The 17,137-nt window shown below is 43.8% G+C and overlaps 1 protein-coding gene across 4 annotated transcripts in view; it reads left to right on the top strand.

Annotated features, from left to right (window-relative positions):
• The window catches only part of PAX3 (paired box 3), a 104,426-nt gene that overhangs the window by 58,685 nt on the left and 28,604 nt on the right, over window positions 1-17,137 (top strand). For 2 of the 4 annotated variants that reach the window (XM_032803603.1, XM_032803602.1), the window contains one exon: window positions 15,724-15,923. In XM_032803603.1, the coding sequence (XP_032659494.1) occupies window positions 15,724-15,923 (200 nt within the window). Of the gene's footprint in view, window positions 1-15,717; window positions 15,924-17,137 lie in introns of all 4 variants that reach the window. The other 2 variants (XM_032803599.1, XM_032803601.1) reach the window with 1 other exon arrangement.

Here is a 17,137-nt window from a genome sequence, read left to right on the forward strand (position 1 = left end):
CAAACAGATGAGATCCAAGAGGAGAATCGGGTCCAGTGGAACTGTTTGTCTGGATAAGGAGCGTAGGACCCGACCTGGAGTTAAGAGCTTGTTTCTGTTGCCACTTGCACTGGTTTCTTAGGATTTGAACTGGCAAACACTCACGCACGTGAGTAACTTTATACATATGAGTAGTTCCGTTGAGTTCAGTGGGACTATTCATAAATACGAAGTCACTCCTGGGGTGAATGTTTGCACAATCCAGGTTTTAGATTTGTAAGCTATTCAAGGCAGGGATCATGTACAGCACCCGGCTATACAATGAGCCCCCAGTCCTGACTGCAGCCTCCTGGTGCTTCTGCAGTATAAATAATAATAATGCACAATACTGATTTACCCCAGTGAAAGTGAGAGCAGAATCAAGCCCTAAATCATGTTTCACCCGATGTTTTCATGTTACTTGTTCTAACAAAGCAAGTCTCATTTTTGGAATGGGAGAAGTTGTTCAGTTATGGCATTTGTGGTATCCCCGTCCTTTCCCTTTTAAAATTATTCATCCTTTCAGTGTGCACAGTGGAGAATTAGCCATTTGATTCTCAGCACTGGCAATGCTGTCTTTGATGATATTTAAAGTGGAATGTGTTCCCTTTTGTTGCTCTGTGGTTTTGAATGAAGTACATGCAAGCAGTTTAATGGTGCAGAACACTTCGACAGTGGCCTTGTTTGCCTTTGCATATTATTTCATCATTTAAAAAAATATTATAGAAATTATTTTTAAAAAGAAGAGAATATGAATTGTCTATTGTTTGCTTGGTGAAATTGTTTTCACAGTGTTGTCATTCCCTTCTGTTGAATAGCTAAGAGCTGTCACATTTTTTGTAAGTTTTATAACTGCATCAAGCTGTGCTGACAAAATGTCCTGGCATAACTGTTAATACGCATTGTCATTTTAAGCATGAAACAGTTTAGCTAATGATTTATCTCTTATAATGCAGCACTCGGGGCAGGTGTATGATTTGTCTCCTTAGCAAGTCAAGTAATTTTTTAACAAAATGTTAAGCACAGATGGGCCATAAGCTGTCAGTTAACCATTATTGTGCATGCATCTGCTTGCCTTCAATGCACTGTTTTATGTATTCAGCCACTTACTTAGCTGCAGCTCTCTGAAAAGCGGAACCTACTCTGATTGGCAAATAAAATGTTCATTTGTCTCTTCTTCCTATTGTTTTGTTTTGGTAACACATGTCAGCAGCTCAATTACCCAGTTCATTAACAGCTCCCAATGGACATGATGGCCAACCCATGATGAGGAGGGTGATTGTGGCACATATGGTCAATAATAGCCTGTCTCTTGGCAATTGTAAATAAAAGTCACTGTTGGCCCTTTCGCTTTACTACAGCTACTGTTTTCCTTTTCACCTTGGTCTACGGAGCTCATTGATCATGTGATTCTGTCCAAAGAAAATAAAAACTTACCATCTATTGTCAAGAAAATAACTTAGTAGATAGGCATATGTTTTTGGATTCTGTTAACTGATTAATTACGTTATTAATCAGTTTACTTAAAGAATAATGCTTTTTCTTGCCTTGGCTCACTTTCTCTCACTGAAGACTTTTGTTGAGGTGCCTGTGGAGTTTTAAAGAGCCATTTGAAATGTTTTTCTAAGTATGCCCTTTGCGAATTGCAGCAATTTTCAAAGGGGTAGTTGGAGTGTGACTTAATCCTTGTAGATGAGACATATTCATGTCTTGAACAGACGGTAGTTCTTTTTTTAAAAAAAAAAAATTGTAGTCGCCTAAGTGCCTATAAAAAGGGTTAAAAGGGATCCTGCTGATCTTTTTCCCCAGTATTTCTAACTGTTCCAAACCATTTAATGGCTTTTCTAACTTAAAAATTACCATTGTTTGTAAAATGGTTTCTGACCCTGAAAAAATATCACCTTTCACACTGTAGTAAGAATATCTAGCAGCATGAATGCATTTTCATCATAACTTCACTGGGAAATATCTTGTTTTAATTTTTTGATGCAAATTTCATTTTTTGTTAGATTAAAGAAGCCCAATTGTTTATACTTGGGTGGATTTATATTTCACAATGAGACCTAACAGAAGGAAGTGCCCATTCAAAAACAAAAACCACAAATATTAAAGAAGGGGAAAAATCATAAAGATGCAGCACAAAAAGAAAACAATGGCATGGATTAAATGACAGCACTGAGACCTGGTAAACTGGCCAAAACCACTCATTTCCAAGAGTGTTATAACAGAAGCAGTGCAATTCAGAAATTTTGGATCAGTTGCTGAGCTGTGGAACACGTTCCATAGCCCTTATCTTAAATAAACATACAATGGTACTGTTGTGAGTCTTAAACAACTCACAGGTGGCTGTGTAGTGACTTTAGACCTTCTGAACTTGTCCCCTGCTGCCTGCCATATTCATAACTAATCTGTACTCTCCATCCAGGGTTGTGGGCACTTGGGGAGTTGTTGAGTGTCAGAGTTTATTTGTACTATTTTGATTAGCACAGACCTGGCAGGGGCTTATTTTCTTTTTAATGACCCCTTGCTGTGAAACTGAGGTTTCAGGAGGAGGAACTGGTGGGAGAGGAAAGACCTAGCATTACATTTCTGTAGGGAAGGGGAAACACAACTTGGAGAGCTGCTGGGCTGGGAGCAGAGTAGTCAGTTGACTCTAGAGTCTTAATGTTTCATATGCAAATACAGATATTTTCTTAAATGGAAACACTGAAGGGGAAAACATGTTAGAAGGAAAGTAAGATGCCAGTTACTTTTTCTGAGGACTTTCTTTTTTTTGTGGAAAAAAGGACTCCTGACTTTTTTTGGTCTATCAACTGTTAAAATGCCATCTGCTGAAAGCTTAGCCTAACACAAACAATGATCTAAAAAGGCATGTATTGCCTTGCTACCTACCACTGCTAGGAGTTTTTATAGCAAATGAACCCTGGAGATTTATTTGGAGAACGCCTAGGGAGAGTCTTATGGCCCAAACCCTATGACAGATTCTCTCTTTCTTTCTCTCTCTCTTTTCTTTTTTAGTACATATGTAATATTTTTTAATTTACATTTGAACTCCTTTACCTCTCCCATCGAAAATAAATGTTGACAGGGAGTCTCCAGGTGCCGAGGTTTCTGGATTGGATTGGTTTGGATTAACCCCTACTGTGCATCCAGTTTAACCTCACCACCCGCCCCTACCGTCCCCCCAAAAAACAACCTCCCCCTTCTCATCCAATTCAGCTTTCTTTGTGTCTCCTGCATCCTGCCAGGCAGGTGTCAGAGCCATGAATGCAGGCAAAGGCCCTGTTGATGGATACCACAGATGGAGCGTGGAAATTCGTAGAATAGGCCTCAGCCACAGGCCATTTCTTAGGATTCAACAAAAGCCTCCAAATAAGTCAACAAAAATCCCAAAGGTCACAAAGGGAAAGTGTCATTTGTCATTTACTCTGGGTTTGTGGGGGGGTATCAGTCTTGCTGCACTCCTCCTGACTTGCACCCGAGTAAACATGATAGAGGTCATTCCCATCTTTTTGAGTCTAAAAGGCTACTTCAGATCAGAAAACAGTTAGCTGCCTCATTGTGTCCTCTGTGTTGAATGCTAAAGTATACAAGTATAGAACATTCTGCAATTAGCCAAATAGGTGCATCAGACATTGAGTTGCCCCATTCAAAGACTTAAGTAAGAGAGAAGAGGAGAGGGAGTCTTGTTAAATTAATATTACATAAAATAAATAACAAGATGTGGCAAACAGAAATGTAAAGATCAATCTCAGCCCAATGGGATGTTTAATTTTTGTTTTGTTTAATTTGTGTCTTATTTTAACAAAGTCCACAGCTATATACAATGCTTCTAGCACAGACCAAAGATTATTAGCATGGAAGAAAGTCAGTATGATTTTTGTGTGGGTAATTTTATAACAGTTGAATGTTTGCCAGTGAATTTCTGCCTTCAAAGCTCTGCAGAAGGATATCCCTGTTTTCAGACATTTCTAAAGTGCATTGTGTTGCATCTGTAATAAATAAATATATGGTTTTTAAATGGTTGTCATGTTTTTGTTATTTAATTATTCAAATGAAATGTCGTGCTGAGAAGAAAAAAATGCACAGAATGAGCGCTTATGAATTATTTTGTTCTGTTTTCATATGGGCATGTCTATTTATGATGTGCTTTGGGAAACCAATAATTACAGAATTCCATGTGATCAAATTCCTATGAAATTGAGCAAAGGTTTTATGTATAATAGTGTTAACTAGGGTGAAGTATTTCCTGAGGCCACCTAACAGGTCACAGGGGGTTAACGGACAAAGAATTGCTCTCTAATTCTGTAATTCCTTCTTTAATTAAACTTCATGGATAGTCCACTGGTGACACTTATGGTTTCTCCTCCTACTTTGATTTGCTTTTTAAGGGAGGAATTTGTAATCCTGTGGGGTGATTGTTGTCCTGTACTTGGTCTTTCTGGAAACTAACAACGCTCCTCCTTTCTCAAGCTACTGCAAAAGGAGGTTTGAGTACTAACCTCTTGGAGCTAATTATAAAGGTTAGCTCCTATTTTCTGTCTCTCTCTGCCCTACTTCCCTTGTTTATATATAATAGCTCTCTCACTCTCACACTCACGTCATTATAGACTCAATACCTTTCTAAGCCAGCAATATCATAGAAATATGTGCGACTGCTCACAGGTACCATAAATAGGGGTATCTGAGTCAGAAGGTACATTACAAAACCATTGTAATTTCTTAGGTACGTGTGTCTATTTCTGGGCTTGGTCAAAATTCTGATAGGCCTTATGCCTGGTTAAAAGTTTATTAAGAGTTGTTTTTTCAGTCAAAAGCCCATCACCTTTGAACAGATTTAAATAAAGAAAAATATGATGCACTTTGTTGTACAGACAGCCTGCTATCATTTGAGATTACATTTGCTTGATTCTAATAATGCAAATCAGATGAGACAAATGAACTCGGTATTTTACAATAACAATAGCCAGGTTTGAAGTAGAATGGTAGTGATGAACTCATCTGAATATGAAAGCCATTTAATCTGAGATTCATTTTTCTCCTTCATTTTGTGATTCCAGCTCAGAATTTATGAGTTGTATTAGATGCATTAACCTAGATTCTTAGTTACTTTGCTGAGAAAAATATTCAGGTTAGCAGTCCTGTTTTACCTTCATGCCTTTTCTTTACTGTAAATGACAGCATTTGAAGATGGAATGGAAATGGAATTAATCATATATTTCTGTGCTAAATATATCATCCTGTCATGGATACAAGATCTTCAGCAAACAGGGAAATATCAGAAATAGTTCACTGTTTATAAAATCATTTAAATTGCCTTTTTAAAATGTACCTAATACCTCTCCCCCACCCAGTTAATGCAGGTATTCAGGTGAGAATTCTGAGGTTAATTCAATTTTCATTTTAGCTTTGCTTTTCAACTTTAACTTTCCTAGTATGAAATGCATATTTCCCTTGATAGTCTGAGTAAGTCTGACAGTTATGTAGAGGTTGGGGTGAATGGAACCCTCCCCCATAGAGAGGAAGGATAGTTCACTGGTTAGGGTATGCCACTGTGACTTGAGACTGGGTTCAACTCTCTGCTCTGCCACATACTTTCTATGTGACCTTGGTAAAGTCACTTAGGACAAAATGTTCAGAAGCACTTATGTCAGTTAGTAGCCTTAGGCACTTTTCAAAATGTTACCCTTAGTGTGTGTCTGTGGCTCAGTTCCTGATCTGTAAAAGGGGATAATAGAAGTTCACTATCTCCTGGGGTGTTGTAAGGATAAATACATTAAAGACTGTGAGACATTAGGATACTACCGCAATGCAGGGGCATCTAAGTGCCATAGGCCTTGTCTACATTTAGGGCTGCATGTAGAGTATAGGCACTACACATGTAGCTACAAGCCTCAGTGGGAGGCAGCTGTCTCCATACATGTCACTGTGGTGTGTAGCTACAGATGTCTGGCAGTGGGGAAGTAGTGAGGAGAGCCTACCTCAGTGGGGAGGCAATGGGGAAAGGCTCCAGAAGCCAGGAGCTGCCAGAAATTTTCTCTACTTCCCCAGGCCTTAGCCTTTCCCTACTGCTGGAGCCTTTCATTCTGGTGAAGAAAGGCTCTGGCAGGGGGTGGCAGCAGGGCCGGTGCAAGGATGTTTCACGCCCTGAGGCACCCCCTCCCCACCCCAGCTCACCCCTGCTCCGTCTCCACCCCGAGCACACCATCGCTGCTTCACTTGTCCCACCTCCCAGGCTTGCGGTGCCAATCAGCTTAGGTGCTGCAAGCCTGGGAGGTGGGAGAAGTGAAGCAGCCATGGCGTGCTCGGGGAGGAGGTGGTGCAGGGGTGAGCTGGGGTGGGGAGTTCGCTTGCGTGCCGCCCCCTCTCTTACTTGCTACAGGCGGCCCTCCCCACGCTCCCCTGCCCCAGCTCCCTCCGCCTAAATGTTGGTGGCGACTGGGGCGGCTGAAGATCCTGCCGCTGCGGTCGCTGTCGAAGAAAATGGCGCCCCCCAAATCCTAGTGCCCTAGGTGACTGCCTAGGTCGCCTAAATGGTTGCACCAGCCCTGGGTGGCAGTGGGACACTATACTGTTAACAACAGCAGTGTGGATGTGGGAGGCACTTCCTGGACACACAGAAAGCTGTGTAGGTACTATACTGTCTGTTTCAGGTGTGTAGGACATTCTCCTTTCCTCTCCTAAGAAGGGGTGCCAGAACAGGGGGAGACAGGGGACCATGGGCCCCATCACTTCTTACCGGCTGTAAGCAGGACCGGCGCTAGGGGTTTGAATGCCCTAGGCGGACAGTGATTTCGCCACCCCGCGCGCTGCCGCAGTGGTGCCTGCGGAGGGTCCAGTGGTCCGTGGCTCCGGTGGAGCTGCCGCAGTCGTGCCTGTGAGCGGTCCACCGGAGCCGCGCTGAGTAGCCGAGCGTCTGCAGGCATGACTGCGGCAGCTCCACCGGAGCCGCCTGCCGCCCCCTCCGCCAAGATACCGCCCACCAAAAATTCTGGCGCCCTAGGCGATTGCCTAGGCTGCCTAAATGGTAGCGCCGGCCCTGGCTGTAAGTCAAACAATGGGTGGGAAGGGGCAGAGAGAGCAAGTAGGGATGGGGTTTTGGGGGAAGAGGTGGTGCAGGGGCGGGCCTCGCAGGCAGGATGTGCAGGAGCTCAGAGGGAATGGGTGGCATGAGGGTGGGGGCTCGGGAGAAAGGGTGGTGTGAGGAATGGGGCCACCAGGGGAAGGGGATGTGGGGGATGGGGCCTGAGTTTGGGTGCTGGCAGCCCCCCTACTCCTTAGAGAGCTTTCGTTGCTCCTGCTCCTAAGCCATTCCTCACTGACTACACTAGCTGGGTATGCTCTGTGTGTCCTCTATACCCCACGGTAGCTTTGAAGACACACGTTTAGATAGATAGGGCAGCAGCATCAGTCTGCCTCCTGAGGGATGCTGGGAGAAAAGTAATGAAAGAGGCCCTGATATTGACAGGTTTGGAGCTTCCGTTCATGGATTCCTTCGTGGTGTTCATAGGTTTTAAGGCCAGACTCTCATTGTTCTTCAGAAACTTATAAATCCCTCCCAATCAAAGGGAGCCTTTGGCAGAGAAAGTGTCTCAAAAGTGGACCTACCAGGATTTCCTGAGTCCTGTTTCAGGTTTTACCACAGGCAGGTACAGAAAACCATTAACACTTTGGTTGTGCTCTTCTAAAAGAAGCACCAACTTCTCTTAGGCCCCGTCTACACTACGCAGTTAAATCGATTTAAACAGCTTTAAATCGATTTAACGCTGCACCCGTCCACACTACACCACCCTGCAAATCGATTTAAAGGGCTCTTTAAATCGATTTCTGTACTCCATCAAAACCACAGGAGTTACCCTAAAATCGATTTTATTACATCGGAATTATGGTAGTGTGGACGGAAATCGAAGTTACTAGCCTCCGGGAGGTGTCCCACAGAGCACCACTGACCACTCTGGTCAGCAGTCAGAACTCCGATGCACTGGCCAGGTAAACAGGAAAAGCCCCGCGGACTTTTGAATTCTATTTCCTGTTGGTCCACATGGGAACTCGATCCGGCTCACACGCGTACTCACCCGCAGGCCTCGATACCACAGGTAACAAGCTGCAGTTCCTGAACAAAGAAAATGCTCCAGCTATGGACCAACAATGAGAGTACTGGATTGAGTTCGCTATCGGGGGAGGATCACGTCTACAGAGAACTCCGTTCGTCAAGACGAAATGAGAAAATATTGAAGAGAGTTCAAAGCTCTATGATGCAAAAGGAACAACAGGAGCGGACTCAGTGCAGTGCAAGAAACTAAATGGTGAAAGAGCTGTAGGCAGGATACCATAGAGGCAAACGAGAGAGGCGGCAGCGTCCGACAACAAGCCGCTTCGTCTATGCTAGCTGCAGCAAGTTGTTTGGGTGCCTGCGCGCAAGAGAGCGTGGACCCCACCTGGCCGTCCCGGATTCATGAGGTCAGGGTGTGCTAATATAACTCGTGGCTCTGAGCATCTCCCTGGCAGAGGGAGGAAGATTGAGCAGAGACGAAGAGGCATGGAAGAAGATTGCTCGATAGCGACACAGTCCTCAATTATCCACACAAGCACCAGGAGCTTTTTGACGCAGCACCAAATTGACAACTCCCTCAGCTCAGCCTCAAGCATACTATCCCACGAAGTGAAGGCCATGGAAGGAACCTCTGGGAAGTGACATTGTAAGTAAATCAAAGCCACGCTTTGGGGGGGGAGGGAAGGCCTGGCCGCGCGGGCGTCCTGGCGAGGCAGGGAATCTTCCCACGCTACGCCAGTACAGCTTTGGGGGGGGGAGGGAAGGCGGCGCGGGCTGCTTCTCTGGTCGAGAGCCGGAATCTCCAAGCTACCAGCTCTGCTTGGGTGAAGGGGAGGGAAGCGAGGAAAGATGATACAACTACTTACAGCGGATAGCAGCCATGCGCTGGGGAGATGAAGACTGGCGGGTTTGGGTTTCCTGGTTCTCCTGCGAAAGAGGAAAAGGATCAAGGTCACTGTGAATACAACCCTGGAAGAATAGTCAAACATAAAGTTAACCATGCCGCATGGGAACCTGACATTCTATGATTCCAGGACCGGGTCACGACGTCCTGGAGAGTGCGTCACGAGGGACGCAGGCAATCTCATATTAAAAGATGCAAAATTCGACCTTGTAGTGAAATCAATGTGCATGTAAGGTGCATTAAATTTATTCAACTGTGAAGAGTACAATCATTGTTCTGTAAATGTACTCTTTTACATACTTCTCTCTTCTTCCCCCCCTCCCCTCATGCCCCCCTTCCCTGCGCACCTTCTTCTGTATCCACCCCACTCAGAGGCTGAGCTAAACAGGCGAGAGGAAAACGAGACTCGAGATGAAATCGTTTCAAGAACTATCGCGGGAAGACAGGCATCCAGTAAGAGCTCAGCTCAGAATGATTGCGACAGGAAGTGCTAGCAAAATACAGGAAAATGACATGCCCAGTGACTCCCGGAGAATAGGAAGACTGATGCTCAGAGATGAGAGATAACGGCACGGAAGAAGAGAGTGCTGGTGACAACGGAACGCTCACAGCCGCCAGGAAAAGCATCAGGATCGAGGGTATAGTGAGATAGATCCAGTCGAGGCGGCCAGGGAGGCATACGCTAGAGCTCTCTGCACAAGTGACTCAAACTGAAATCGACTTCCGAGGTGCATGGCTGTATGTTCAGTGCACACATGCAGCGGGTATTCAGAGTGCCACTCAGCAGCCCATGTTTAACCACCCTCAAGACCTGCCCCACATTCCCTATACTTCTCCTCACCTCAGACAGTAAGTTTAGAGTAACGCGTGGGGACGGATAGTTCGTCACCGCCCTCCACCAATCCTCCGGAAGCTCCACAAAAGGCGCGACAAATAAGCTGAACATGTGCTTAATAGGCCTTTTCTCTTTTTCCGACTCCTCCTCACAAACCTACATGCAGCATGCCGGGATATACTCAGATAATTCGTGCCTATTTCTTATAATTACTCTTTTCAATACATAGCAATAGCCACCAAGGGGGAGGGTGGGTTTACTTAGCACGGATATGATTTAAGAAAGAATCATGACGATTTTTAGCAATCCCCCCAAATGACTATTTAATACAGCAATATAATGATTTTGAAAATACTATCTCCGATTCATTCCATATCAGCAAGCGGTAAGGACCAATGGGGAGGTCGATGGGTTGCCTTAGAGGGGAGGTCAATGAGAGGCCAGGATCGTTCAACAAGGGAGCACCAACCGCCACTCCCACACCCACACACCTGTCTGCCCCGCTAGCTGAACTCCATTTCAAGCCTCTCTGATGACAGCACCCGCCTACTGTGTTGCTTCTCTAATCGCGCCTGGTCGTCTGCTGTCTCAGTCACGCTCAGCGGCCAGGTGACTGTTGCTATCAAGCCTCTACCACCCCCCGCGCAGACCAAGCGTCCCCGCCAAAATGCCGTCTCCACCTTACTTCTCAAAGAGCACATTCGCCTGGAGCACGAACAGAAGCAGCCATAGCATGGAATTCTGTTGCTGAGGTCCTGAGCGATGTTAAGTATTGATCTGGAAGTCCGACGCTCTTTTAAGACGCCGCCTAATCGTCATCACCTCTATCCCCACATGCCTCACTTGCGTCCAGCCTGTAGCTGTAAATCAGCTCCTGCACCCATGTCTCAGATTGCTCCTGCATGGCCTTATGAGCCATGGGCATCAAGAGATAGGCTGGTCCGCTCAGTGATACACTCTCAGGCCAATCCTCAACATCCCCAACTGTTTATTTCTCTGCGTCTCTGCGGAAGTTACAATTTTCACTGCCCTGCATTACGCCGTTAAAGCAGGAGTTTTCGATTTCTGAAACGACGCGAGCCGCAGAACCCTTCCTCATGCCCCACGTGGATGCTCAAGGTGAACCTACGTCCCTTACCCACCCATGCTTGCAGCACATGGAAAGTACGCCCCTTAGCTGGGTCCACTACTGGGTGCCCTTGTGTGCGCTCTGGGGCAAGAAGGGAATATGGCTCATCCCTATGGCCTTCCCATGTTAGGAATTCCTCATTTTGCAGCCAAAGCCAATCAGCTAAGCCCTGGCACAGCTTCCTCCAGAGATCATACACAAACTTCGTCAGCAGAGCACAGCTAGACGTTGCGTTGGGCTACTTCTATCCAGCATAGCCCCCCACATAGACTTTTCCACCCCAAATTAGATCTCCGGCTTGACTGGTCGCCGTCCCATGCGCAGTGATAAGTCTCCGAAGGGCTTTAGCCTGACTCGCCTTCTCTTCAGCTGTGAGGGCTGCTCTCATCTTAGTATCAGGCGTTCAGGCAGGGGAAAGATCACCTCACAAAGTTCAGATCCAGACAAAGTTGCTTCCTCCTGACGCATTGCGAAGTCATAGCAGGCTCACGGGAAATCGATCCCACACTTGCAAAACTGAGGCCTCCTCCTCCAGTACCTGTGCCTTGTTCGTCCAACCACTCGCCAGTCACTCCTGGGTAGTCAGAGCTGCCCATTACCCAGTCAGTCAGCAGCTCCCAAATGCGTGGGTCCCCTCCGCGCTAGCGGAGAATTCAGTCTCCATGTCTGTGCCCATCTTGCTCACTCATCTTAGTGCGCTCCCTCCTGTCGGAGCTGCCGACCCACCCGCCCCCTCCGCCATCCAACTCCTTCTCCCCGCTACTCCTGCCAATCGTGCAGTTCATGGCTTGCAGCATAACAGCACGATGACGTGCCGAGGTGTTCTACAAACTTGCACGACTTAGCGTCTACTACGATCATAAGCGGACAGTCCATGGTCAGAGGTCCATGCTTGCTGTGCTATGGCGTTGCTCTCTTCAACAGGAAGAAAAGGCGCGAAATGTTGGCTGCCTCTTTCACAAAGGGAGGGAGGCTCGTCCAAGCACCACCCGGGACAACTGTTTTTTGCCCCATCAGGCACTGGGCTCTCAACCAGGAAGTGGGAACTATGGGATAGCTGTGGAACAGCTACCCACAGTGCACCGCTCCTGAAATCGACGGTAGCCTTGGACCATGGATGCACACAATCGATTTAAGGATCCTAGTGTGGACGCACGAAATCGATTTTATAAAATCGGTTTCATAAAATCGGTTTAAACAAATTCGAATTAATCAGGTAGTGTAGACAAGGTCTTAGTCTAGCTCATTAGCCACATAGCTGTTCCAGTTGAGTTGTCATAGCAACAGAGAATGAATATGTCTGGAGTGGCTGTGGAGAAAATACTTAGAGAAGGTTGGTTTTTTTTCTGTTTTTAAGCTTCTGGAATGGTTTAATGCTGGTGTTTGTAAGCATGCAAGTTTTGAAGAAGGTAAAAGACCTAAAATGATTTGGTCAAATATATTGGGAACTAAGACAAATTCAAATAACAAGGAGTTGTATTTATTTCATGATATGCTAGAAATTTACTTGATAATGAAGAGGGTTTTGAACCACATTGAAACATAGAATTAAACTGTTTGGAATCAGCCAATCATGCTGTCTGTTCTTTATTTGAAAAATAGAGTGGGTACTCTAATTTTAGGGCCCAAATTCTACAAGTCTTGCTCAGACAAGGCTCTCATTGACGTGAGAGACTGGGAGTTATATGTACTTCTCAATGCATTACAATTATGAACTAAAATGGGAGTTTTGGCCAAGATGCCTGCAGGATTGGTCCCAAAACATTTATTGTGGCTGGATGACTGAAATAGTTTACAGATGAGATTAAAGTTAATCTAATTGCTGTATCCTAGCAATCTATGAAGTCATTTAGACATCTGACTGGTTAGTGTGTTGTTGAGCGTCTCTGTACTACCAATAGCTATTCCTCTGTGTATCCAGAAATTCATAAACTCTTCAGCTGAGTTGCCTGTAAAAGGACCTTGTCTTCCTACACGCAAGACTGGGTAAATAGATTAGGTGTACTTATTGGTTCAAACAGCTTGAGTGAAATTGAATATGTAAAATAGTTGAAACTGAACAAGTCAGTCTCTTTAGCTAGAGTTAAAATGAGATTTCTGTTCTGGCTTTGTGTTTTTAGTTATGCTTCAGTGAGTCATGTTCAGGGGATTATTTTATATCAAGGTTTGTACCAATAATCTATTTCATTTTATTTAAGGTAGAAGTGGTGCTGGGTATTTCCGTAAAATGATGAATTGTAATATCAGTGGGGAGTCTCCTTCCCGTTGCTGGATGGGTTCTCTTGCAGAGTTTAATGGATGAGGGAATTTTTGCCTGCTGGGATAGTCTCTGCTCGCATAGGCTGCCGCCCTTATACCACCCCTCACCTCACCCTTTTCTGTTACAATTACCTGATGGAAGAGGAGAGAGGGTGTTGCCAGGGTTCTGGAAGAGACTTTTGAAATGAAGTCAGTATAAGACAGAAGTGGCATCTATATTAACCCATCCCCCATCCCTATCAGAACGAGGAAGAAAACGTAATGTATGTCTATGCAGTGTGATTGTAGCCATGTCGGTCCCAGCATATTAGAGAGACAAGGTGGGTGAGATAATATTTTTTTAATTGCACCAACTTCTGTGGCTTGAAAGCTTGTCTCTCTCACCAACAGAAGTTGGTCCAATAAAAGATATTACCTCACCCAGCTTGTCTCTCTGCTCTATTTGTAGACATTTTTGAGTCTGCACAGTATACACTTCATAGGCCTTATAGATATGGGGATACAGAGCAACTGCATAGAACCATATGTCTGAGCTCTCCCAGCATCCATGTTACTATCTTCTTCCCATAGAGACTAGGAAACTAGGAGAGGTGAGCTTGAGCTGCCAAATCACTTCTAGATCTGAGCTTCCTCATATGTGGGGGAAGCTGAATCTGGGGGATTTGTTTGTTTAATAAACATAATAAAAATAAAGTCCAGTTGCAAAGTGTGGATCTGATCTGAATCTAACCAAACTTTGGGAGTGTTTAAATAAGCATTTTGCGTTAGACTCATTTCTAGAAACAAAACAATGAGAAGCAGAACAATAGAGCCATTATGTTAGTCACTTAACTGTATTCTTTTCTAGATGTGATTAATCTTCTGCATAGAAATTACAAGGACAAGTTCTTGAAATACATTTAGAGTATTTTGGTCTGTATATGAATCTGATAAGAATTTAAATCCCGATTTCTCTGTACTCCTTATATTATTTTCTTTAATCTTTGCCCTTGCTGATGACCTAAAATGTTTGTAACTGACACAATGTAATCAAGGCTCTTGCCATTTGTAGGGGAAAGTCAGCTGAGGTAGAGGAGCACCGTCATGCAATCTGTCAGTAACCCCTGTTCCACAGGGGCATCTTGCATTGGCTGTGCAGCCCAGAAGGTTAGCAGAGCCAGCATGGGCAGATCTAGGGAATCTATGGGATGCACTCGTTAAGCACATCTCCCAGGCTGCCTCTGTTAGTGTGGAAAACTTATGGTATCCCAGCTGGAACATGAACGTAGTCTCCTATGGTGGAATCCCAGGAAGAGACTGAAGGGGGAGGGTTGAAGGATATAATATCCCAGTGGGAAGATCCTTATTTTGTTTAGGACAGAGTTTTAATCGTTAGACACACATTCTGGTGTCAGAAAAGCACCTATACTATTTTGACCTAATTCATCCCTGATGCAGGTCAATTTAATCAATCAGACATGAACCTGGCCCTTCATGTGTATTTTTATTTTTGCTAAAAGCAATTGTACTTTTTGTGCCAGCAACTTATATGCAGCTAATAAAAACAATGGTTCAACTTCTGCCATCCTTAACTGAGCAAAATTCCACTGAAGAACTTGGCCCTTATCAACGAGCTGAGTAATAATTGACAATACAGTGGAGAATAAGGTCAAACACAAACTACAGCTCTTATATGCTCAGTGCTCATATTCCTATATAAGTCCCTACACAATACTAGGTGAGATCTTATATGAGCATTAACACTTGTCCACACCTACTAGCAGAGTTTCAGGAAGGCACAAGATAGATAAGTAGCAAAGGATTATGAAAATATAATCCTGTTGAATTATACTTGTATGGATGTGGAAGTACCATGCAGATTTGCAGAACTGGACAAATAATGCAAAAGATGTTATGCAAATATTTAATCACATTTAAAAAAGAATTTGCTTCAGATATGCTCATGTCCTTTTTGTATTCGATTTCCATAATAATTTAAGCAATCAGGTTTTACTGACACATCTATGAAAAAAGAATTTCAAAGTCACACTCACGGGTGTTCATTGGGGCACAATTTTAAATTAGCTGCAAGTTCTTATTTGTTTTCTCAATCAGGAGAAAGGATCAAGACTGTATGGCTTATCTGACCAATGAAAATGAAGCAGTACAGATCGAATTTCAAATACCTGCAATAATCTGATAGAGTAAAAAATTCATTGAATATGTTTGAATAACACATACATTCAAGGAAATCATAATCTGCTTCCAGATATCCCAGGGCCAGGAAAAGAGGATACATTCATTGAACAAATGGTTGAGAATTATTCATTCATCTCAGCAAATATACCAGTAATACACTGTAACGTAGCATTTATTTCTGCTCTCAGATTAGAGTGTATCATTCTAGAATCAAGTTTACCAAATGAATCAAGATTTATATATGAACCTATTTATTCCCCAGTGGAAAAAAATAATCGTGGATTACTTTTGCTTTTGGTTTTGTCAGCTAGAACCTTATTGCTCCCTAATTTTTCTTCCAGCATCAGCACCCCAATCTGATGAAGGCTCTGACATAGATTCTGAACCAGATTTACCTTTAAAAAGAAAGCAGCGTCGTAGTCGAACAACCTTTACTGCAGAACAACTAGAAGAACTGGAAAGAGCTTTTGAGAGGACCCACTACCCTGATATTTACACTCGGGAAGAACTTGCACAAAGAGCCAAACTTACTGAGGCTCGGGTTCAGGTACATGTTTAAAAAGCTGTCTAAAAAAGCAGTTCTTTTTCTGTCATTACATAGGTTTATTAGAAAACTGAGAGGTCATTTTGTTTATGTTCTTGCATAACTATAATGTGCGATAAAAGGAAAAATGAGAAGCCAGGTTGTTTATAAACTCAGTTGTTGGGTTGTTTGTTGTTTTTTTTTTTTTTTTTTTACACCTACCAATGGACAATGGTTTTCCGATTTTCATAACTGTGGATAACTTTGAAGGAGAGTTTTTTGTTGTTTACAGATCATGGTACACTTACAATGAATGTAATGGAAAGAGAATAGAGAAAAAAATTATCTGTTTTCCCAATTTGTTTAATTTGCACATTTTACAACACTTTGTATATAGTCCGTTTCTCTGTTTTTCCCACTATAATTAATTAGCTAGTTTCTCCTGGTTTGTATTGGACAGCAACATAGGAGAGAATTTAAAAAAAAAAAAAAAAAAAAGGAAAATTTGACTGTAAACCGCAAAAGTTGAAAGGTTGACTCAGGTGTGTACTACCTGAAACTTCTTGCACTTTAACTTATGAAGCTGACAAGATTTCAAGTATATGGTGTCTCCTTTCATCCCCATTGTCATTTCAATTAAGAAATCATTGGAAGTACATATTTTCAAAATAATATGGATCTGAGTAAATGTAAACAAATTAAAAATCTGATGGAGAAAATAGTGGGATTATATAAATAGGCATAAAACGGGTTTCCAAACCCCCTATTTGGCCAATTCTGGAATGGACTGTCCCAAAGAGTTTAGGTTTGGAGTGCATCAGACACTTTCTGCTTCATGGTTGTCAAAGGGAACTGCTTCCTGCTGTGGCAGAGCTCCAGCCTTGTCCCCGTGGGTCCCCTGCTTCCAATGGTTTATGCTAGCCTCAGAGGCTCACTGCAACACTCCATGTAGCCCTTCTCTCTCTAGGGCCAGGGATACAGTCTACTAAGCCCTTTTCATCATAAGCCAGCAAGGAGGTTGATGAGAGAACTCCCACAGTCTCTGTTGCTCCTACAGTCTCTTACCTAAACAGCTTAGCCTCCTGTCCTGACAGGGGCCCGTCTTCCCCTCTCAGGAGGTGTTTCTGTAGAAGTGGGTTGGGGGGAACCCAGGCCCACTCTCTACTCTGTGTTCCGGCCCAGGGACCCTAATGGTAGCAGCTGTTGACAGCTGACCTTTCACTGCCAGAGTTGCTACA

The sequence above is a fragment of the Chelonoidis abingdonii genome, chromosome 8 (genome assembly GCF_003597395.2).
Source record: "Chelonoidis abingdonii isolate Lonesome George chromosome 8, CheloAbing_2.0, whole genome shotgun sequence".
NCBI classification, from domain to species: domain Eukaryota; kingdom Metazoa; phylum Chordata; order Testudines; family Testudinidae; genus Chelonoidis; species Chelonoidis abingdonii.